This window comes from Culex quinquefasciatus, chromosome 2 (assembly GCF_015732765.1).
Source record: "Culex quinquefasciatus strain JHB chromosome 2, VPISU_Cqui_1.0_pri_paternal, whole genome shotgun sequence".
NCBI classification, from domain to species: domain Eukaryota; kingdom Metazoa; phylum Arthropoda; class Insecta; order Diptera; family Culicidae; genus Culex; species Culex quinquefasciatus.
The window spans coordinates 13,527,750-13,550,025 of record NC_051862.1 but is presented as its reverse complement, the minus strand read 5'-3'; the positions used below and the strand labels follow the sequence as shown (position 1 = coordinate 13,550,025).

At 39.2% G+C, this 22,276-nt stretch overlaps 3 protein-coding genes across 3 annotated transcripts; 2 read left to right on the top strand and 1 right to left on the bottom strand.

Moving 5' to 3' along the window:
• Positions 1-1,273: 1,273 nt before the first annotated feature.
• LOC6032322 lies at positions 1,274-18,874 on the top strand. The gene is made up of 4 exons (XM_038254008.1): positions 1,274-2,423; positions 16,501-18,084; positions 18,150-18,576; positions 18,650-18,874. Exons 1-4 carry the CDS (start codon positions 1,554-1,556, stop codon positions 18,703-18,705), a joined length of 2,937 nt encoding a protein of 978 aa, XP_038109936.1. The 5' UTR covers positions 1,274-1,553; the 3' UTR covers positions 18,706-18,874.
• On the top strand, positions 3,180-4,309 carry LOC6032321. Its single transcript, XM_001842899.2, has 2 exons — positions 3,180-3,252; positions 3,352-4,309. Exon 2 carries the CDS (start codon positions 3,417-3,419, stop codon positions 4,224-4,226), a length of 810 nt encoding a protein of 269 aa, XP_001842951.1. The 5' UTR covers positions 3,180-3,252; positions 3,352-3,416; the 3' UTR covers positions 4,227-4,309.
• Positions 18,759-19,456, bottom strand: LOC6032323 (DPH3 homolog). The gene is made up of 2 exons (XM_001842901.2): positions 19,321-19,456; positions 18,759-19,263 (listed from the first exon to the last, which is right to left on the bottom strand). The coding sequence occupies exon 2, from the start codon at positions 19,231-19,233 to the stop codon at positions 18,964-18,966; it is 270 nt and encodes an 89-aa protein (XP_001842953.2). The 5' UTR covers positions 19,234-19,263; positions 19,321-19,456; the 3' UTR covers positions 18,759-18,963.
• Between the last annotated feature and the right edge of the window lie 2,820 nt (positions 19,457-22,276).

Below are 22,276 nucleotides of genomic sequence, written 5' to 3'. Positions count from 1 at the left end.
CAGATTTTACACATTTTAATTTTCCAATGTTGACTAAATTTCCAAAATTAAAATTTCTGTTTAAATTTATTTGATGTAATTTTAATGTAATTTATTTTTTCTGTCATACAATTTAATGATAATTGCTAAGCTTTTCACTCTGGTTACCAAGCTGGTTACGAAGTCTTCATTCCAAGCAAAAAACAAAATCCGTCTTTTTCATGACCCTTTCATTGATCATTTCTTAGGCGTTTTTTTATATCGAGTTTTGCGTTCCTTCCGAGCTCTGAATCAGCCTTAACGTGAAGACTATCGTCATTGACACGATTTTTCGTTCAAAGATATAAATTTTGCGTCGCTATCAATATTTTAACAAAATTCCTTCTACGAGTTGTTTAGAATAGTGTCCTACACATGGTGATTCCTTTTGGTAACGATTATCCCATTCCTTGCAAAGTTATGGAAATCTTCATTAATCAATGATTGCCAACTAGGACGTCAATGATTGTACCACAAAATTATATAAATTGGGTACTAAAGTCCTATGTAAATTTTTATGTACAACGGTAAAAAACACGATTAAAAACCATTTCTGATCACTTTTTTTTTCATTTTAATGCAAAATTTTTTTTTTGACAAGACAACATTTTTTCGATGGATCAACTATGGTCCCCTTGGAACGAGCTGTCAAGTAGGAGCTTTTCTGTCAAGAAGGACCGCGAGGTTAATTTTTCAAAATTGATTTAAAAATCCATTTTAAACTCTTTGTGCTCGTACAAAGGGTCATTGTACTCAGAAAAATAAGCTTTATCGCTGTAAACAATAATATCAGCAATCTAAGCTTCATTTTAGGACCCAATTTTGAAACACATTTGATTTAGAATAAAAAAAATTTCAGTTGCTTCAAGAAGGCACCAACCGGCACATGCTGATTCATTTTGGTGCAGAAATTCTTAAAATTAAATGCTATACAGAGAATTTTAGAGTGATGATCAATTTTCTTCTTTTTGATCAACGGCTTCACCCGAGGCTTCACCTCGGGCTTCACCTTAAATCGAAATTAGATAATAATTAAAATGAAGTTCGATTCTGTTCTGTTAAATTTAATAATTTCAAATCTGCTTGTCTGTGGCTCAAGTGTGACACGACCCACTCCGACAGCTGTCGGAGTTGGGTAAATTTAAAAAGTTTTAACGAGAAGGAGAGGCAAAATGTAAACATCACTACTGTCAATTTGAACCAGCTGGTAATCCAGCTGCGAGAGCAGGAAGCAAAACGGCACCAAGAACGAAAGAGTGAGACAGACGACAGAGCGTTCGCATCTCCTTCGTGAGTTTTTAAAAAACGGTTGAGAAAAATAACGACCGAAGAAGAATCGCAGCAGTCCTGAAGGAACAATCGCGCTTGAAAGCAAAACAAAAATTCAACTGCCACCTCGGGAGGACGCGCGCTGTTTTGTGTAACTTCGAATGTTTCCGCGTTTCGTTTCGTCTAGTTTACTTTCAGTTTTTGTTAAGATTCTAGTGAAAATAGTGGATTGACGATAAGGAAAGGAAGAAACGCGCGCACACGCGATGGAATACCGTGCGTTCTACAAAAACGCGTCCCGCGGACAATCCGGCCGGCTGAAGGACAGCAACAGCCAAGCGATCCGCTCGAAGAGGGAGAGTTCCCGACAGGATCTGCACTTTACCAACCGTAATCTGAACGCGTCGTCGGACCTTGACGATGAAAACAACGACGATGCACCGCTGTTCCGAAAGACGCCTCTTGTTAAGGTGCAACCTCCGTCGGAGGGCAAGAAACGCCGCAGGTCCCACCAGGAGAACGAAGAAGACAAGGAAAATGTCATGCGGACCAAGTACGAGGAACGACTGGCCAGGCTACGGAAGTACAAAGAGGAAAAGGCCAAGTCCAAGATCAGCTCCGCCGTCAAGAAGAAACCGTTCGTTTCCGTTGTTCCGAAGAACAACCTGGTCAACAGGGAGTACGAGAAGAACCTGTTCAAAAAGTCCGAGCAAGAGCTCAAGAAGATGGCCGAGAAGCGCAAGCTGCTAACGCCAGCGGCCAAACATGCCACACCTCGGGTGGACACCCGCCGCAGGGAACCACTCGGAAACGCAGCCGTCGAACAGGACCGCGCCCGGCGGAACATTTTGAACGTCAAAACGCCAGCCTCGGTCAAGCTGGCCCAGCCCAAGGTGGACACGTGGCGTCGGGGTGCGACGCCGTCGAACGAAATCAAGCTGAAAGTTAACACGGCAACGGTGACCAAGTCCAGAACGGCAACAAAGACCACGACGACGGCGACAACGAAGGGAGCAGGAAGAAACAAACTGCCCACGGTGGCTGCACCGGCGACGACGACGAAAACAGCTGCGACTGCTGCTTCCAGCAAGAAGGGTGCAACGGCGAAGATCATTGCAGGAGCGACGGGATTCACGGTAAGAGAAAGGGAAGAGGGGGATTGTGGAATGTCGTTGCATGTTGCACGTTTTGAGGGGATGTTGTTCGAAGGTCGTTGCAACTTTTTGTTGGAATTCCAATTTCTATGCTGAGAGGACCTTTTGAAAACGTAGCTTTGCAAACTAGCATTTCAGTCTTTGTTTTGAGAAATCAGCACTAAATGTAATGGCAGGCGAAAAGTCAAATCTGAACCACCCTAATGATTACAGTGGTTATTCGATAGCTGGGCGCTTGATAACTGGAGACATCCTTTTTTTTCAAGTTTTCCTAATTCGCCTAGAAGAGCTGTAGAAAAAAAGGATGAATAAAAAGTTTGATGATCTGGAAACGTTATCAGGTTGAATCATAGCTCAAATCAAATGCATTGATATTAACAAGGTCGGATGGCATAAATATCCATTAATGAAAATCATACTAAGTGTAGGAGGCCAAACGCACTTTTGAGTAAATTATTCATGCTAGATAATAACAATTATATCTACGCAATGTTTGTCTTCGTGCCTCGCTACAACTGTGACGTCGCAATGATCATGCTGGGCAGCTCATACGTTAGCGCCTAGCATTGCTCCCAAAGTCCCATATCCAAACTGCACCGCATTACTCACCGCGTCGTCGCGAGTGTACGATAAATTCCCCCAGACGACGACGACGAATGGATTTACACGACCATCACACATCGCATCAAAGCCACAGCAGCTAGGCAAAGCAGCAAGAGTCGTCCCCCGCCCCAGTCATTGAGCAGCGACGAGCAATGTGTGTAGGAATGTGTCTCCAATATCAACAAATTGTGTAGCTGGAGAGAGAGAGGTACCTAACATACACAGCTGATATCGTACGCTGCCGTACCACTTGACCACCTCGGGCTTGGATTCAGTCGTTGTTTACAAGCTCTCTTCTCAACAACAGGCAGTTTCAATCCAGATTAACCAACTCGACGACGACGGGAATCTACGGCGCGCATTAAAGCTAAAATGTCGGTATTTTTCGAAAGATTCACGCTGTTCTGCGTGATTGCGGTCATTACGGCACTGTCGCTGATCATCGTGACTTCCGTGCAGCTAGCTCACGAGCCGGAAATCGTGATTAATCGTGAAAATGGCAACCTGCTGGACAGTTTGAAGAGTGTTCGATACGCCGAGGGGAAGCCAGCCGTGCTCGGCGTCAGTGGTGAAAAGTGCCCCCCATCCGATCGCGCAAGACTGCTCATCGTAGTAAAGTCTCCAAAGCGCAACCGCAAAGTGCGCCAGATGATTCGCCGCACGTGGGCTCACCCCAGCAATTTGGGCGTGCAAGTCAAGTTTGCATTAACGAGGTCACCTGAAGAGCAGGCAAGCTTCATACGACGTCACCTCAAACACTTCAGCAGACGCTGCGTTCCGGCTGACTATCTGCTAATTACCAGCGATCTCTTCTTTATCAACACACCGCAAATTACCGCTGCCATAAATCAACAACTGCCCCGAAGCAACACGATAATATGCGCCAAAGCGGATCTGCGCCACCACCAAATTGAGCCGAAATTTCTCACCGAATGCGATCCGGAGGCGCCGGTACTGATGTCGCGGGACGTCGTCGCGGCAGCACCAGCATCGGAAGCCATCATCAAACCGTACTTTGGTGCCCGTCTCTACCTCAGCCCGGTCGAAACGGGCAAAATCCTCAACGGCACGATAGACGGGACCGATTTGCTGTTTTTCTTTTCTGCACAAGTGGCCGACGGCGCGCGGAGTATCAACAGGCTTTGGATGGTGACGCGGGATTATCGGGCGATAGAGGCGTAGAGAGCCTCGTAGTGGTTGGTTGTGGCCAAGTGGGTTTAGAGTTATCGAATAAAAGTAATGTGATTTTCTAAGTGCTAAGCAAATTGTGCTAGTGTTTCATTTACGTTGGTTACCTTGCATTTGATATAAATCTAGAGCGGCTTACAAACAATTCTGAGATTACTTTTTCAAAACATCCAATGCGCCATGATTTTCCTATGAACATAGAACCTTTTGAAAAAGTAAACAAAAATTTTAAGCGTTTGGCGATAACCGTAATGGTTATAAAATCATCGTTTGGCCGTTGCAAATATTTTTGCCTTCCTCGCCTCAATGAGGAATGGCTATAAAATCACTCGAAAAATAAACTTCTTTATTAGACCTCGTAGACTCACCTTCACGTATACCTATCGACTCAGAATCAAATTCTGAACAAATGTCTGTGCGTGTGTCTGGATGTGAGTCCGTGCACCGAAAAATATGCACACGATTATCTTCGGATTGGCTGAACCGATTTCGACCGGTCTCATTCGATCCGTCTTGAGGTCCCACAAGACCCTAGTTAATACTATGAAATTTAGTAAAGTACTTCAAAAGTTATGCTAAAACAACGATTTCGAATAAAGTCCGTAAGATTGTAAAAGGGTGGTTTTTGTAAGATAACCCGTCATGCTATACATTTTTTAAAAGGTATTTAAAAGAGCTTTCCAACGAGCTCAAAACGTTGAAGATCTGAAAATTCTATCAAAAGTTATAAGCACTTAAGTGTTATATATGCACTTTTAGGAGGCCGGATCTCAAATATTTTGATGAAAACGTTGTCCGGATCCACCATGCGACCTGTTGACACCGTGGCCTAAAATTTCAATTTTTAACTTTTTATTATTTGATCGTCAAAGCTCCAGTAGATCCTCGATTCGCAACAATGGTCGATACAACCATAATCCGAAAACCGTTAGTTCAACAAATTAACGAATTTTGTCCGATATCATTACATTATTGATTGACCGAGACTCTATGGAAATTTTGACTTATCAAAATGCTTTGTATTATTACTGAAATGGCAGTTTGAAACTTATGCACGTAACATTTTTTTAAATAAATTTCAAATTCTATTCTATCCTACAATGCCTAGAAGAGGCCTCTGCTTCTGTTGTGAGTAAGCGCTGGTTTCAGAGTTCATTTTTCAATTTGAAAGGGGTGGGAGACGACTAATTTGCTTCATGAACTCCTACTCGGCCTTGGGACCACCTCTTAAGACACTGATGGCTCCTAGCTAGGACCTAGTCACAGCGTCGAGGTCCGCTTCGCATGGCAAAAATGTTGACTGGGGGGAAGTGATATTATCACGCCAACATTGCTAACATCGTCAAGGTCCTTACTCATGCCCAAGGAAAATTTTAAAATTATAAACTTAAAAACAAAATATTAACAATTTTCCAAAGATCTGAAATTTAAAAATTCAAATACCCAAAAATTTAAAAATTCTGAATTAAAAAAGTAGAAAGTTTAAAATTCGTAATGTTTTAAAAAAATCTAAATTTAAATATTCAATAATGCTATAATTGATTTTTTTTAAAAGAAATTTAAATTTCATATTGAAAAAATCATGAATCAAAAATTTTAAAAATTCCTGAATATATATGACTATTCTTAAAAATGTCGGATTCTTTGGCAGCATGTTAGAATTAGCATAGCATAGCATAGGTGCCCACCCGCAGTTGCTACTCCGTTATTGACCAGGACCTCCAGAAGTTACATCCACGAGCCGTGGAAGATGAGTGGGAGCTATCTTTCCTCGCTTCGCAACTTCTCAAAGGCCCCTATCATGCTGATCAATACCGGCGCCGGCCACGACCAGTGGTAGAGTCACGGGGAAGTGGATGGGAATGTTAGTCCGATACTTGAGTGATAGAGACCGCCCAATCGACTGCTTCTCCGACAAAGTATCACATGAGTTTTGAGGGGTTAGTAGATGGGTATGAGGTCAGGATTCACGAGTGGCAGTGATGTGACCATGAGCATTTTGTTTATCGGTTGAAATTTTAAATCTTAGGCAGCCGGCTGCGGAAAGATAAATAATTGATTATTTAAAAAGTTTGTTTTAATCGAACGCGTGCCAACCGAGCGGTAGTGCTATGGGCTGGACTTATCAGTATATTTTTACTGTTGGTACAATTAAGATAACGCGAGCAAATGTCAAAAATAGTAGATGAGTCAATACTAAAGCTGCCAGTTGGAATAAATTATTACGATCAACGAATATAAACGAAAAGAAAACAGGACACCACGTAACCGATTGTAATGAAATTAAAACAATAACTTAAACGAACTTAACCGGCGGCGTGCCTTCCTATCAACGATGATAAAAGAAGGACTTATAAATTTAAAATATAAAAAGACTCCAAAAAACACGTTGCATAATAACCGCGAAGTCCCGCTACTCACAATCGAATCCGAATGATAGCTATCTAGAATTTTAAATATAGTATTAATTCGACCGCGATCCTCCAGAAATTCTTCGTCGGCGTGCCTTCCGATCAACGGTGATGTAAGAAGGGCTTTATTCATTAAAATGATTTTATATCATAAGCCTTAAAACATATTTGCAGGCCAAGGATTGATACCTAAGAGCATGCAATGGCACTGACCTTGTTGCGTGCTCTTCGGTTGACGTCCACGTAAGGAACATCCTGGAAGGAGCGCAACTAACTACATCCGTAGTTCTGTTAGATCATCCGAATTATCTTGATCAGAACAGTATAGCTCTGGTTCCTTGCGAGTGTCCTATTTTCTTACCTCCACGTTGGCTTGGTTTTCATGATGACCTAGCTGGTGGCCTGTGGAAACGGATCGTAAACCTTTGACCACCGCGGGTCAGAGTCGAGACGGCTAAAAGAAAGGGGCGCGACAACGTGGGAAAGGGAAGTAATTTGTGATTGTAGACGGTATTGTTTTGATTCGCAGTATGTTGAGTCAACTGCTGTGGATGTACCTGAAACATCGCACAACGGGGTTTCTCTTCTCTTCATTCTCAGCTACCACCTATCTCCTATTTTTATTTTGCTCTTCTGATTCCCAATTCTTAACTGATTCTTCTATTTAATTTCCAACATTTGATTTTAATTTTACTAACTTTTGATTCTCTTATCTCTCAAAGCTTTTCCACTCTTTTCTATCAATTGATACTGCTGTATCAAACTTTGTTTTGTTTTTTTTTCCTTAAAAATATACTTTTCCTTAACGTACTAGTAATATCAAGTCTATTTATCATTCGCCTAATCTTTTTTGATTTTATTGCGAATTTATTTATTTGAATAATTCTTTATCTGTCCTATAAATTATCATTACTTTAATCTAAGCTTGTTTTGTATCTCTATTTATTAACTATTGTCTAATTTTACATCTAATACATCTAGCTTCTCATTTCTATTCTTCAAAATACGCTCATCATTCTCTTACTATTGATACTTGATTTTTATAAAATAAATTCTCTTTTACTGTCAATTGTTTTCAATCTTTACCCTTTTTTCAAACAAGTGAGGTTTGAGCCCTTACTCAATTTATGGAATGGTTAAGGGATTAATACAAATATTACTATTGTATTTTTGGTAAACTTTTATAACATGCTTAGGACCAAAAATTGTAACAAAACACCGCGACAAAAGAAATAGCAACATATAAATACGACTCAACACTAGGAAAGATTTCAGGAGAAACAATACACAGTAAATAACAATTAGTTTTTGAATTCAAACTAAAAATAATCAGTTTTTGCTTTAATGATAGTTGATAGGCACACTATAAATGGTTAGGCGCTTATACTTACATCAAACCCTACGTAATGTACCACCCCCGGCCGAGTTAAAATGCGTAACCGGAAAAGAAGGTGTGCATGCCTGGCACGAACACTCAAAGCGTGTTCTAGCGTGCTGCTCGTACTGACTCAGAGCAAGGGTGAGATGTAGGTGTAAGGGCAGTGCGTGTTCGTCGGGAACCTGGTGCATAAGATCGGTCAAGGCCCGTTCTTACACTGAAAATTGCGAATTGCGAATTGCGAATAAGCCTTAAAACATATTCGTCGGCGTGCCTTCCGATCATCGATGATATAGAAAGGACTTAATCCAGCAATACGACTTGCTTGTCTCGAAAAAAAAGAATTCGGATCGTTTCTATCGAAAACTATGTAAATAGAACAAAAATTAACTCATTGGTCAACGAACGCGCGAACTAAAAATAAAGAAAAAAGAAGAAGAAGAAGACCAATCACCCCATGTACACAAATAGCAACACAAAAGAGATGGAAAATAATACGAAAAAACAGGACTGCGCGTCCACACAGGCACCGCACTATTGATGCCATTATTTATTTATAATGACCAATCACCCCATGCACTCGAACAGCGACACAAAAGAGACGGAAAATAACACGAAAAAACAGGACTGCGCGTCCACACAGGCACCGCACTACTCTTTTTGGCAGCATGTTAGAATTGAACAAAAACTTTAAAAATTTAATAATTCAAGTACTTGAGAATTTATGAAGTTAAGGATCTGTTGATTTTGAAATTTGATACCAGAATGTCAAAACATTTGAATTTTAGAGTCTTAGATTTTTTGAAGTATATAGGGGAGAGTGGGGAGACTTGATCCCCGGGGACACTTGATCCCTAGCCTGTATCTTGTCACTATGTGGGTAAAAAAATTAGCTTTGTTCTAGAAAATTGTGCGAAATCGATTAAAACTCATTGTAGAAAATAAAGAAAAAAAAATGTTTAGATAGAGTTACACACATTTTTCTAAAAAGTGCTGCAAAAAACTTCCAAGAGATCTATTTTCTTTGTTTTTATAAGTGTAAAAAACACTCAAAAATTACCCAAAAAAAAAAATTTGTACGTGAATTGTTTGATAAACACATCAACTCCAAAACCCTTACGCATTTGACGTTAAATTTATCGTCATACTATTTTTACAATCAATTGTTTAAAAAAGTGCGTTTAGGGAGACTTGATCCCTGCATTTTTACAGTCACTGGAATCAGCCTCAAGATTAAATAATTGGGCTGGGTTTTCATAGTTTTGTGAGAAATTGACAGAGTTATGTGCGATACAAAAAAAGGGAATCAAGTCTCCCCACTCTCCCCTACATTTTTGTTTGTCGATTTTCTTCTCTTTTTGTAGTTTTCTTTTCAATTCTTAAATTTTAATTTTTGAATTCTTAATTTTTTAGTTTTCTTGACCGCGTTTCTTCCGATCTCCATACTGCACTTAACCCCCTCGGAACTAAATTTCCATACAAATTTACAACAAAATTTATGGAGCTTAACACAACTTTCGAAATAATTTAAGATAATCGAATATGAACTGTTTTTTATTAAGATCCCTAGATTTTTTTTGTAATTTGAAATTTGGGCATTTAAATTTATGAAATTTCTAGAATTTCCAGAAACTTTGACAAATATAGATTTTTTGTTTTTAAAGCCCTGGTCCTATTATTATTATTATTTTATTTTTTATATTAAAATTTATAAATTTTTAGAAGTTTTAGAATTTTTGAACTTATTATATGTTATTCAATCTATTAGTTTTTGGATTTTTTAAACATTTATCCTTTTTTTTATTCTTAATTTTTGAATTTTTCATGATTTTTTTTTTAATTAATGAATTTTTGTTTGTTCGCCAGAAAATTAAATGAATATTTTAAATAGTTTAATCCTCAGTTTTACTTCATTCCGATTTCGGTATTTCAAGATTCGACCTCATGGGACAGTGTTCAATATCATTATATCGATTACGCATTTTAATCGATATAATAAAATTTTATCCCGTCAAATGTTTCTTTCGTTACGTTGTTTGCATTTTTTTTTTTTTTCAAATAATTTGGATTTAGTGCATCTCCAGCGCTGGGTGCAAACATCGAAGCAAAGCTAATTTGCACCCGACGTCAACCCCATCGCGGTAGCTGTCGCGGTAGCAAATTTGCTCTCAGTTCTTCGGGATTTCACTTTGCTACCCGGTATTCAGTCTGTTTGCTACCGCTTCAAATGGAATTATGCACGAAAAAATCAAATCAAGCACGGAAAAAAATTTTAAAAAATTTAAAAATCTAAAAAATTTAAAAATCTAAAAAATTTAAAAATCTAAAAAATTTAAAAAATTTAAAAATTTAAAAAATTTAAAAAATTTAAAAAATTTAAAAAATTTAAAAAATTTAAAAAATTTAAAAAATTTAAAAAATTTAAAAAATTTAAAAAATTTAAAAAATTTAAAAAATTTAAAAAATTTAAAAAATTTAAAAAAATTTAAAAAATTTAAAAAATTTTAAAAATTTTAAAAATTTAAAAAAATTAAAAAAATTAAAAATTTAAAAAAAATAAAAAAATTAAAAAAATTTAAAAAGAATATAAAATTTAAAAAAAATAAAAATTTAAAAAATTAAAAAAATTGAAAAAATTGAAAAAATTTAAAAAAATTTAAAAATTTAAAAAGTTTCAAAAATTTCAAAATATTCAAAAATTTCAAAAAATTCAAAATTTTTAAAAATTTTCAAAATTTTAAAAAATTCAAAATTTAAAAAAATAAATTTTTGAATTTTTAAGTTTTTAAATTTTTGAGTTATTGAATTTTGGAATTTTTGAATTATTGAATTATTGAATTATTGAATTATTGAATTATTGAACTATTGAATTATTGAATTATTGAATTATTGAATTATTGAATTATTGAATTGAGTTCGTTTCGCGGTGCCTGTCCGTCGGGACGCATTTTTTTTTCGCGTTCCGTTTTCGTCGATCGTCGTCGGTGTGTATTTCGGGTGAGTTCGTGCGTGTGTGTGTGAAGGTGCGGCTAGCTCTGGTTGTCACGATGACAGCAGAGCTGAGCCAGTTCGTTTCGCGGTGCCTATCCGTCGGGACGCATTTTTTTTCGCGTTCCTTTTTCGTCGATCGTCGTCGGTGTGTATTTCGGGTGCGGCTAGCTCTGGTTGTCATGATGACAGCAGAGCTGAGCCAGTTCGTTTCGCGGTGCCTGTCCGTCGGGACGCATTTTTTTTCGCGTTCCGTTTTCGTCCATCGTCGTCGGTGTGTTTTTCTCGTTAGTCATGTATTTGATACACATCACAGTCGGATTTCTTTGTTCTATTATTTGCAATTATTTCACGGGAAGATTCTTTTTAAATTGCGTCAGCAAAATATAAATTATCATTCAATTCGACCATTCGTTTCCCGCGAATCACGGCGACAAATATTGTTTCAACGCGATTGTTCAAGTCCTTCAGATAACATCATAACTCTTCAGTCAATCATTGGTCGCTCATTTTATAATAATTTAAAAGTATAAATAGTCTCAGGGCAACTCTACGTAAATATGTTACGCTGAGTTTAATATTTCACCTTTTAATCACACATAATTTTGATTCTATCTTTCCACAGCCGGCTGTCTAAGATTGAATCATTTATGTTAAACTCAACACCAAATAACCGGGAACGGTCTCATCCGCATCATCCGATTGTTTGCCTTGAGAATACATAATACATCACCCTATTCAACAAAATTCATTGATTATTGGGCCACATCATCATCCTCTATGATGAATCCTGGCCATTACCCTTCCCCACTAACAAAATCCCAAGTAGAAGTAGTTTTCCGGCACACGCGGGGTGTGGATATCGTATAGAACCCACCCTTGGTAGCAGCCTGTGCTAACTAACATTCCCGTCCCATCCCCTCGAGATCTACAAACTGACATGGCGGGCGCCGTTGGTGGCCAACGACTGTTTCCTATTCGCACCGGCTCTAGTTTTGATGATCGTGATGTTTTATCTTTTCAGCGCATTCATGCATGCTGTTGATAAGGGAAACATCATTTGATCGTTGAAGCGTGTGACCAGTTGTGCTGATGGGATATTACGGTCCTGTTCAGCAACGGAGAAGGACAACCATGGGTGGTCTCTCATGCTCATGCTCATGCTATTGAATTATTGAATTATTGAATTATTGAATTTTTGAATTATTGAATTTTAGAATTTTTGAATTTTTAAATTTTTGAATTTTTGAATTTTTGAATTTTTGAATTTTTGAATTTTTGAATTTTTGAATTTTTGAATTTTTGAATTTTTGAATTTTTGAATTTTTGAATATTTGAATTTTTGAATTTTTGAATTTTAGAATTTTTGAATTTTAGAATTTTAGAATTTTCGAATTGTAGAATTTTAGAATTTTAGAATTGTAGAATTGTAGGATTTTAGAATTTTAGAATTTTAGAATTTTAGAATTTTAGAATTTTAGAATTTTAGAATTTTAGAATTTTAGAATTTTAGAATTTTAGAATTTTAGAATTTTAGAATTTTAGAATATTAAAATTTTGGAATTTTTGGATTTTTTAAATTTTTAAATTTTTGAATTTAAGAATTTTCGAATTTTTGAATTTTGGAATTTTGGAATTTTTTAATTTTGAAATTTTGGAATTTTGGAATTTTGGAATTTTAAAATTTTGGAATTTTTGAATTTTTGAATTTTTGAATTTTTGAATTTTTAAATTTTTAAATTTTTGAATTTTTGAATTTTTGAATCATACACAAGAGCAGACATACAAAAATCTCCGAAACACGCATTCAAAACTTTGCCCCCGGCTTGCCGGTACTTGTCGGGTATCAGAAAATGAGTACCCGACAGGTACCGACACATATTTTTCTTCTACAGATGAACTTGAGATCAAATTTGATACCTGCTTTGCTACGCGCGGTGGGAGACTCGGGGGCAAACTCGAGAGCAAATTTGGTGGGAATCAAATCGGGTAGCAAATGGTTTAACTTTCGACATTTTCGAAAAATGAAATTCTTTGAAATTTTCAATAGGATTATAAAGTTTAATAAACTTTTGGCATTTCTAGGCATGAATCAACACATAATTATTGATTTTGAAGGTAAACGAGAGCAAAAAATGATAAAAACCCATTTTTGCCCCCCGCGGTGGGCTTGTTTCGGTGGCAAATTTGCTACCTTAGCGGTGGGGATGACGGAGTTTTTTCAAGGTGGCAAATTTGATCTCGGTATTCATGAGCCGGGTGCAAATTTGATTTGCACCCCAGCGCTGGAGATGCCCTAGCGATTGAAAATTATCTGAAAAAGTCAAAGTAGTTATGTCACAGACATAACCGGAATGGCGTAGACTACGTAAAGTTTTGAGATGTGTCTACTGGACATAGAGTTTTCCATATCTTAATTTTGAAAAATTTGCTAGATACTTGAAATACATTAACGGAATAAGATCGTGAATGGGAGATGGACCCCCCGACAAAACAAAACTTACACACTCCAGTCAACTTAATCGGACCGCAACTGCCATGTAACCATACTTTGAATGTGTTGGTAAATATTTGACTAGAAAGCCGTATTTAAACAATGGAAACATCGAATGGAGGAGAGAAGAACGAACAACGATTTTTCGCGAATCGAATGAAAGTTTGGTAGCATAATGTGGTGGAGAGAAAGGGGTTCAGAAAGCTGTGCAATCCGTCACCCCCCAAGACCAACACTAGTTCCTGAAAGGCATTTCACCGATTCATCACGGGTGGGACGAGAGACGGGGAGTGAGGCAACTCCGAAGAGTTGGGAAGTCTTCACCCCCTTCCTGATTGTTTCACAACCACGGCTTGACCCACGAGAGGCAGGCGGCGCCCCTCACCCTGTTGCTGCCTCGTCCTGGGTGGGACGAGGGACGGGGAGTGGGCAACTCCGAAGAGTTAGGAAATCCTCACCCCCAACCACGAAAGATCCAAACGGTCCGGCCCCCAAAGACCAAAATTTGTTCCTGAAATTTAAACTAGCTCGCTGCCTCGTCCCGGGTGGATCGAGGGATGAGGGCAACTCTTTCAACAGTTTGGAATTGGACACGACGCAATTCTTTCAGAAGCGCTCGCCGCGAATGCGACGAGCTAGTTGTTGTTTCACAACCACGGCTTGACCCACGAGAGGCTCTTCAGCGGAAGGCAGCAGGCGCGCGCCTCATCTCGTTGATGCCTCGTCCCAGGTGGGACGAGGGACGGGGAGTGAGGCAACTCCGAACCACGGCAACCACGAAAGATCCAAACGGTCCGGCCAAAGAGAGGCAACTGGCTGACGGTGACGACGAGAAGGCGATGCGCGCTTCTTTTCCAGTTCTGGTCCCTCTCTCCTGCTGCTGCTGTTCTGGTCTCTCTCCTGCTGCTGCTGCTGCTGCCGGTCCGACGTCTGAGACGTGAATGATGGTCTGAAATCTGGCGCAGTTTCTTATATATGTTTCGGCCCGCTACTTCCCCTCCTTTTTCGCGACCGACACTCGGTCGCGTTGCTCGGATGATTTTCCCCTCAAAATAGGTACTTGACATTCCCGTCCGTGAGTGGGAAGTGCTCATTTTGCTTGCAAAATCTGTGCATTTTGAAAACATTTTAAAACATTCAATTGTTTCAATAGTTCAACTATTTTGCCAACAATGAAAGTTTTATAGCAAATTGCTGAATAATTTTCGAATCGATTGGAACATAAATCGTGTCGATTCGATTAGAGGGAAGGAAGATATAAGCGTTTGACGGATGACGCAGTAATCCAGGGCCTTCGGCCCGGGTTTTTTGAAATGACACCCCAGTACCTTCGACAAAGACGTAAGTCTACGTCAAAAATAAATAAATAAATAAGCACTGTGCAAACTAGAGGTGGGCAAAACCGCTCTTTTTTAGGAGCCGCTCATTTTCGTTCGCTCATTAAAAAGAACCGCTCTTTTGATCGGTTCTTTCGCTCTTTTTCAAAGTTTGGATAAAAAAGGTTTTTTTTAAGAACCGTGTGATTTTATGAGTTATTTCACATTGGACTTTTAGAAATTATGTGATAAAGCAAATTAAAATGAGAAGATGCCCTTGGAAACCATAAGTCTTGGTGGTCTCTTTGTCAAGATTTCTACTCGAACCTAAACATTCGAGTAATTGAATGGCATCCAAACTTAAATCTAGGATGCTGGAAAATTTGTTTTTAATTGCGTTTATGTCTGTAAGAATTGAACTAATGCTGATGTTTTATTTGAAGAAAATATTCTGTGAACTCTTTTCTACCTACTGATTTTATCGGTAAAGTCTATGAACGCTAAAGTTTCATCGGACAAAAGGGTTTATTTTTTTTTTTTTCAAAGATTTCTTAACTATTTAGTAGATATTTGGTGATATTTTACAAATTATGCAATTTGAATTGTTCAAATTCGTATTCTGGCTTGTATTCTGGTAATACTTTAGTGTACAAACAGCTGTACATGACATTTTTTTTCATTTTGTTTAGACAATCATTTACTTTTGAGATAAATTTTTATTAGCATTGAAAAATTTGAAACCGCATTTTCAATCCTCAAAAACAAATCTAAAACTATATTTTTTGAAATTCAATAAATTATGTTTATAACATAAATCATGCCATCTTGAAACGGTTCTTTCAAAAGACCGAAGTTTAAAAAGAACCGCGGTTCTTTTTTTCTGAGCCACGGTTCGTTCGCTCTTTTTAGTGAACCGGCTCTTTGAGCGGCTCGCTCTTTTTTTGCCCACCTCTAGTGCAAACCCCGCTCATTTGAAACGAAAGAATCATTCAACGGTCGATTACAAATAAAGGAACATCAATACTTTGCATAGCTGTCGAGAAAATTCCAACGAATATTTGCGGACATCTGATAGAATTATTGTTTCCATAAGATGGTTGAACAGAATGAAGAAATAGTCGATCGATATAATTTTTGTAATTATTCTAGAACAGATAATCTTTTGTCTTGAAACTTTTTAATACTGAGTTTAATCTAATCTAATCGAACACAAGCGCTGCCTGTCCCAAAAAAGCATCCTGGAAGAACTTGCGGTTAGATTACGCGCCAAATCCTTTCATGACAATATTAATGATTGCAGTACAAACCCGAAAATGTATACCAAAAATTACAGCGGCCAGGCCTACTGCGTTGCATTAACCGCATAGTCAGATTCTGTGAACGGACCACATAAATAACATATTTTTTCAAAAAACTTCAAAATTTTAACTAAATAGTTAACTCAAAACAATCTAAAATGCATTTTTCAGGATTGACAATCATATTTAGCATATTTGGGTCTGATTTTAAATATATAGATTTTTTTTAATGAAATTGAAATGTACAGCACCGCAAAAACTTAAAACTTTTTTTTTTTTTTTCGTTCAAATGTTGAAACCATGGCTTGTAAATTCAATTTTGAAACTTTTTTTATTTTTTGCTTCATTCATTAATCAAAGTACTTTCTCACATTCTCCCCCAGACCTACCAAAAAGTCCGCTCGGGCCAAAAGTCCACCCAGTTCAACTTCAAGTTCGCCAACGACGGCCAGATGATCACGTCGACGAACCGCAAGAAGAAATCGCTGGAAAAGCTGTTCCGCGCAAACGCTCCCCAGCACCTGCAGATCACCCACTTCTCTCCGAAGGCCCACCCACCGTCGACCGTGCGTGACGGTGAAGACGACGACGACATCTTCGCGGGCATCAGCCCGATCGACGTGGACACGCCGACCCCCAAGAAGCAGGTGCTCGACACGGAGCAGCTGGCAATCGTGAAGCGCGAGATTCGACGCCGCTCGTTGGTGTTCAAGGTGGAGGACGTCAAGCAGGAGGCGAAGGACGAGTGGGAACCGCAGGTGATTACGATCTCGGACGACTCGGACTGCAGTCCGAACGGATCGTTTACGGTGAAGGAGGTTAAGAAGGAAGGTGGTGAGTTTGATCGACGACCGACGATCGTGGATTCGCCCAGGTTGATTGGCAGTGGAAGGAAGTCGTTGACCGGGCGGCCGTCGTTGATCTTTGTGGAGCAGGATAATGTGGTGGCTGAGCCCCAGGTGGAGGTGATCGCGAATCCGGATGCGACGCAGATTCTCTCCCGCCAGGATTCGCTGGTGTTTGTTGAGGAGGATCAACAGGTAGAGGAAGAGCCGGCGGCGAAGGTAGTGCCGACGATCGAGGTGTTTGACTCGCCGAAGCGGGTTGGTATGGCGGGTAGTCCTTCGCGGCGTCTCTCGGGAACTCCGCGAATGAGTTTCGTTGAAGAGGACGTTGTGGCGGGGGTGCCACTGCCGGAGGCCAATTTGGCGACGTTGTTGCTGAACAAGCAGGATGGAAAGCGTCGCAGCAGTGGAGGAAGTCGACGATCGTCGTTGAACACGTTCCGCGAGGAGGATCAACCGCCGTCGGACGTGCGGGAGAAGGTTGTGTTTTACTACAATCTTGTGGACAAGGAGCTGAAGCGACTGCAAGAGTTGTGCGATCTGTACAAGGACGATGCGGACGATGAGACGATCGACGAGAACAGCAAGGGATTGATCATTGCGGCGATGGGTCAAACGAACATCCTGATCAACAAGAAGCTGTCCAAGTTTAAGGAGCTGGTCGGGCATTACGAGCGTAGCTGGGCGGACCAGAAGGTTCGCACGGACGATCTGGACGGGTTCTGGCTGATGGTTTCGCTGGATCTTGAAAATCTCGATCGTCGCTTCGAGGAGCTTCGTGTGCTGAAGGACAACGACTGGAAAGAGGTCGTAGAACAGCCAAAGGTCAAGAAGATCACTGGCGGTGGTGGGATCAAGAAGCGTGACAAGAAACCGATGAAGACCAAGGCCAGCGGGTTGGCCGACCTGATCAAGAAGGCTCGCGAAGAAGCGAAGCGCAAGAAGATGATGGAAGTTGCGCTGACGGAGACAGTCACGGTTGTTACGCCGGTGAAGCGCTCGGTTAGAATCGCGACCACTCCTCGACGAAGCAGCATAGCTCGGAACAGTATCTGCACTGGGTGCACTCCGACGGCGGTCGCCAGCGGGGGCAAGAAATCCCGCAAGACGATCTTCAACGATGTGAGTATTAAAACAAGTTGATTTTCAAATAAAATCCGTTACAAAATCGCAAATCCCCTTTTCAGCACACCCTGCGCCGCCAAGAAATCGTCAAATCCATCCTGAAGACCCCCAGTGAGAAGCGGCGCGCCAAGAGTGTGCTCTTTCTCGATTCCGGCCTTGACACGCCGGAGGTTCGCCGCTCCAACGGCGGCGGTCGCAAAATCATCCACACGCCCAAGCCCAAGATCACCTTCAACGAGGAGCTCGAAGTTGAGGACGTGGAAACGATCTCGCTGACGACGCCGTTCAAGCTGGACGAGGAGATCCGCAAGCGACGGCGCAGTTCGATGTTTGTGCCGGTTCCGGCGGTGGAGCCGGAGGAGGAGCCATCTCACGGTTGCTGCTCGGGACCGAGCCGGCGGAAGACGCTCCGATTTGACGCGGAAGAACCGCAGGACGAAGCTCAGGATCAAATCACCGCGCCGATTGCGTTCGATCAGGGACGAAAGGGTGAGTAGAACGCCGTGTGATATCTGTGTCGAATGTGTCCTTTATGTTTGTGTCTTCTTCCTCCACTCTCTAGACAAATCGAAGCGAACGACGCGAGGCAAAAGCAAAGGGAAGGTCTCGTTCCTGTGAGGGGACGCAATTGTACACACTTCCGGAAATTAAGTTTATTTGTGCCACTTAAGTTTTTTTTTGTTTTGACTCTCTTTATTCGTACGTACCTCTTTAACTTTAAACATATTTTCAACGCAAATTGTTCATTTTGATAGTATTTTCGAATAATACAAAACTGAGAAAATTATTAAACCAGCGTTAAAAGCCATTGTCCGAAAGTCCTTAAGCTTAGTCATCGCCTCACTATTTACAAACACTAACCTCCCTCTCCTCGCCTCACTCACTGCTAACCTCCTTCTCCTTGGACGATCCCCCCTTCGACGAGCCCACCTCCACCTCGTCCTGGCCCGCCTGAAACGTCTCCGGGTCGTAAATCACCTTCACGATCAGCGAACAGCTCGGGCACGTCGCGACCTCCTCCCCGGCCTCCAGCTCCTCCCGGCTAACCTGGAACCGGTCCCCGCACGGGCACGGATAGTAGTACATCTCGTCCTCCTCGTCGTACTCAAAGTCCTCGATTTCGACCTCGTCGTGGTACACGGCCATGGTGGTTCCTCGCAGGGATTCGCTTATAATCTGCACGAGATGAGTCGTTTAGCTTATTTTTAGACTCATCAAAAGTTAATTACGTACCTAAAATTACGGTTTAGTTTTGCGAAGCAGCGCCCAGCTACCGATCCAGCATGATAGATTTTGTTTACTGCGCTGGCCTGCATGCATGTAAGCTTAAAAGTGGGAGCAACACTTTTTGAATTTTGTGAGGTTATGTTGGCACATGTCAGCGCTGGGTTTGTTTTGGTGCGGGTTTTCGTTTTGAAGCGACGAGGGGTTAGTCGATGGTGAATTTATGTGGTGTTGTGTAATTACGGAGATATGAGTTATTACATTGATTACATTACATTTAATTTCTAGAGTTTTATGTTTGAATAGGTCCTATACACATATGAAACACAATAGCTTATAGGACATTTTTAAGAAAAACTCTCTTACTTTACTTTTTTTTCAACAGACTACACTTTTTTGTTAATTTGATGCCAACATTTCAAAAAGCATCATGTACACTCAACCCTCGGTGGTTGGTCACTTTTTCGTTTGACACTTTTTTAGTTTGTACCCCGTTGGTTAGTCAAAGTCAAACTAAAAAGTGACGAACTGTCACTTTTTACACGGCGCTCACACACACTATCAAAACAAACGTTTGGTAGTGTGTGTGAACTCCGTGTAAAAAGGGTGTCAAACTAAAAAATGACCCCGTTCGTTTGACAACAGTTGGTGTCAAACCATCGGGGTTTGAGTGTACAAACCATGCGTTTTGAGAAAAACGCATTTGAATGTTGAGCATCCATTTTCAATTTTCAATTGTTCTAATGATAACAAACGATGAAAAACGTTGCTTTTGTTGATACTTGATCATCCATATTCAATAAAACATGATTTCCTTAATTTTATTTGAGAAAAACAAACATAACTTCTTTTGAAATCACCAACGTCGATATCACCCTGCTGTCACTGAGGGAGGCGCTTTGTTATGATTCGTTTTTCTTCGCCGAATTTACATGGCGCTTTTTTCTTGTTGTTTTTTTTCGTCACGAGGTTTATGTAGTCTTTTGTATGACAGGTTGACAGGGCCATATAAACAGGGACTGCTGATGGCAGAGATTTTGTTTATGTTACTTTATTTAAAATCCTGATTAAACAAACTTTACTGAAGTAACTTTTGCTCATTTTTAGTGGGTAGCTTATTAGAAGTACTTTCAGTATATTCAATAACCCAGAAAGTGTCAAAATGTACATGATGCCTTTTGAAATGTTACCGTTGTCTCAATTCTTCTGAAACAAGATTTGAATGTTTTTCTAAAAAAAACATGGCCGCCAAATCGCCGATCGAGAATGATGCCTTTCAGACCCTTAAACGCCATTTGCAAATGTTTCTCCAGAAATATCTGCACATCAAATATTTGCACACTAAAAAGCACATTGTTCTGTTTTCTAAAATACTTAAAGCTAGGTACGGAACGCGGTCATGAAAAGTTGCGCATTCTTGTTGTGACTCCCGTGACAAAAAAAAAATATCTAAAAAATATAATAGAAATTCTAAAACTTCTGTTAAAAATTTCTGTTAAAAATTTAATAATCCTTTGATACTTAAATTCATGAATTCCTCAATTCTTGAATTTCTTCATTCAAAAATCCATAAAATTGTTAAATTTAAAATATTTCAATTCTAAAATATTAAAATCCTAACATCTTTATTTCCTAAATTCTTAAAGACTTAAATTGTTAAATTCTTCACAGCAAATTCTGATGTTCGTTTTCAGTTAATATTAACTGAAAACTGCACTACTGAAATTTTCAGTTAGTTTTTCGCTGAACTTCAGTAAAAATTTCTATGGAGCGGTTAAAGTTCGCTGAAATTTCAGCAAGTTTTCATTAACTGAAAATTTCAGTAGTGCAGATTTCAGTAAATCAAACTGAATACAGTAATGAGAAATTGGTGTGTTGTATTCTTGTGTTCTTCAATTCTGGAGTTTTTTTTAAAAGGTCCAATAAACCAAATTTCCAGTTTTTGCTTTTTGGGTGTTTTTGAAACCGCCTTGAGTCAGGGGTATTTATAAACACCCAAAAAGCAAAAACTGAAAATTTGGTTTATTGGTCCTTTTCAAAAAAAAAACTCCAGAATTATTCATTTCTAACATTTTTAAAATCTTAAATTATTCAATTGATAAATTCTTAAATTATTCTTATCTTCCCGAATTCTTAAATTCTTGAATTTTAAAATTTTAATTCTTAAGTGCCATTTTGCCGCCATCTTAAATTACAAATTATATACATTTTTAATCATATTTTAGGTTAGAAGTGGGTTAGAATCACAAATTTAGTGAATGATAAGAAATATTTTTTTAAAGAAAACTTTGGAGAATATAATACGAACTGTTTATTTTTTTTAAAATTCCTGGATTTATTTATTAATTTAAGTTTCTGTGTTTTAAATTTCCTCGATTTTTTCAATGGAGCATAACTAAACATTGAAATCTTTGATGTTCTGAACTTTTTAGATTTTAAAATTAAGATTTTTTTAGTATTCGATTTCTTGATTTTAAACTTTTTAAGTTTTTTTTTTTAATTTTAATTTTAAAACTTTTGATAGAATCTAGACTCGATAATCCGAATAACACGAAAGGGGTGGTACGACATCTTACGGCCTTTCTTCCCATTTAAACGCGTGTAATGAAAGACCGTAAGAGCAATGTCGTACCGCCCCTTTCAAATGTTGCTCCAGCCTTGACCGTTTCTTGGGCTTTTTTAATACAGTCGTCTCTCTGGCTGTCGATCTTCTCGATATCAATATTGCTCCATGTAGCGATGAATTGCATCGTTCGCTAGTCCGTCCCATATGTAATTTCGTCAATTTTGAGATAATGATGCAGTTTGGTTCAAAATCATGTAAACTATCAGAAAAATCAATTAAATTTAGTACTATGTTAGGCCGATGCAAATATTTAAAAAAGTTTTTGTCCCTCGGCCCTGGCCGAGGTCAAGGGGGCAAAAATATAAAAATTTAAATAACAAGCCATAGTCTTCACATTTA

What these genes read in the sequence shown, in the direction of transcription:
- LOC6032322 (XM_038254008.1), top strand. Translation starts at nt 1,554, where the DNA reads ATGGAATACCGTGCGTTCTACAAAAACGCGTCCCGCGGACAATCCGGC. An exon ending in CAGGAGCGACGGGATTCACG is followed by an intron (nt 2,424 to 16,500) that starts GTAAGAGAAAGG and finishes ATTCTCCCCCAG; the next exon opens with ACCTACCAAAAAGTCCGCTC. An exon ending in GTTCGATCAGGGACGAAAGG is followed by an intron (nt 18,577 to 18,649) that starts GTGAGTAGAACG and finishes TCCACTCTCTAG; the next exon opens with ACAAATCGAAGCGAACGACG.
- LOC6032321 (XM_001842899.2), top strand. Translation starts at nt 3,417, where the DNA reads ATGTCGGTATTTTTCGAAAGATTCACGCTGTTCTGCGTGATTGCGGTC.
- LOC6032323 (XM_001842901.2), bottom strand. Translation starts at nt 19,233, where the DNA reads ATGGCCGTGTACCACGACGAGGTCGAAATCGAGGACTTTGAGTACGAC.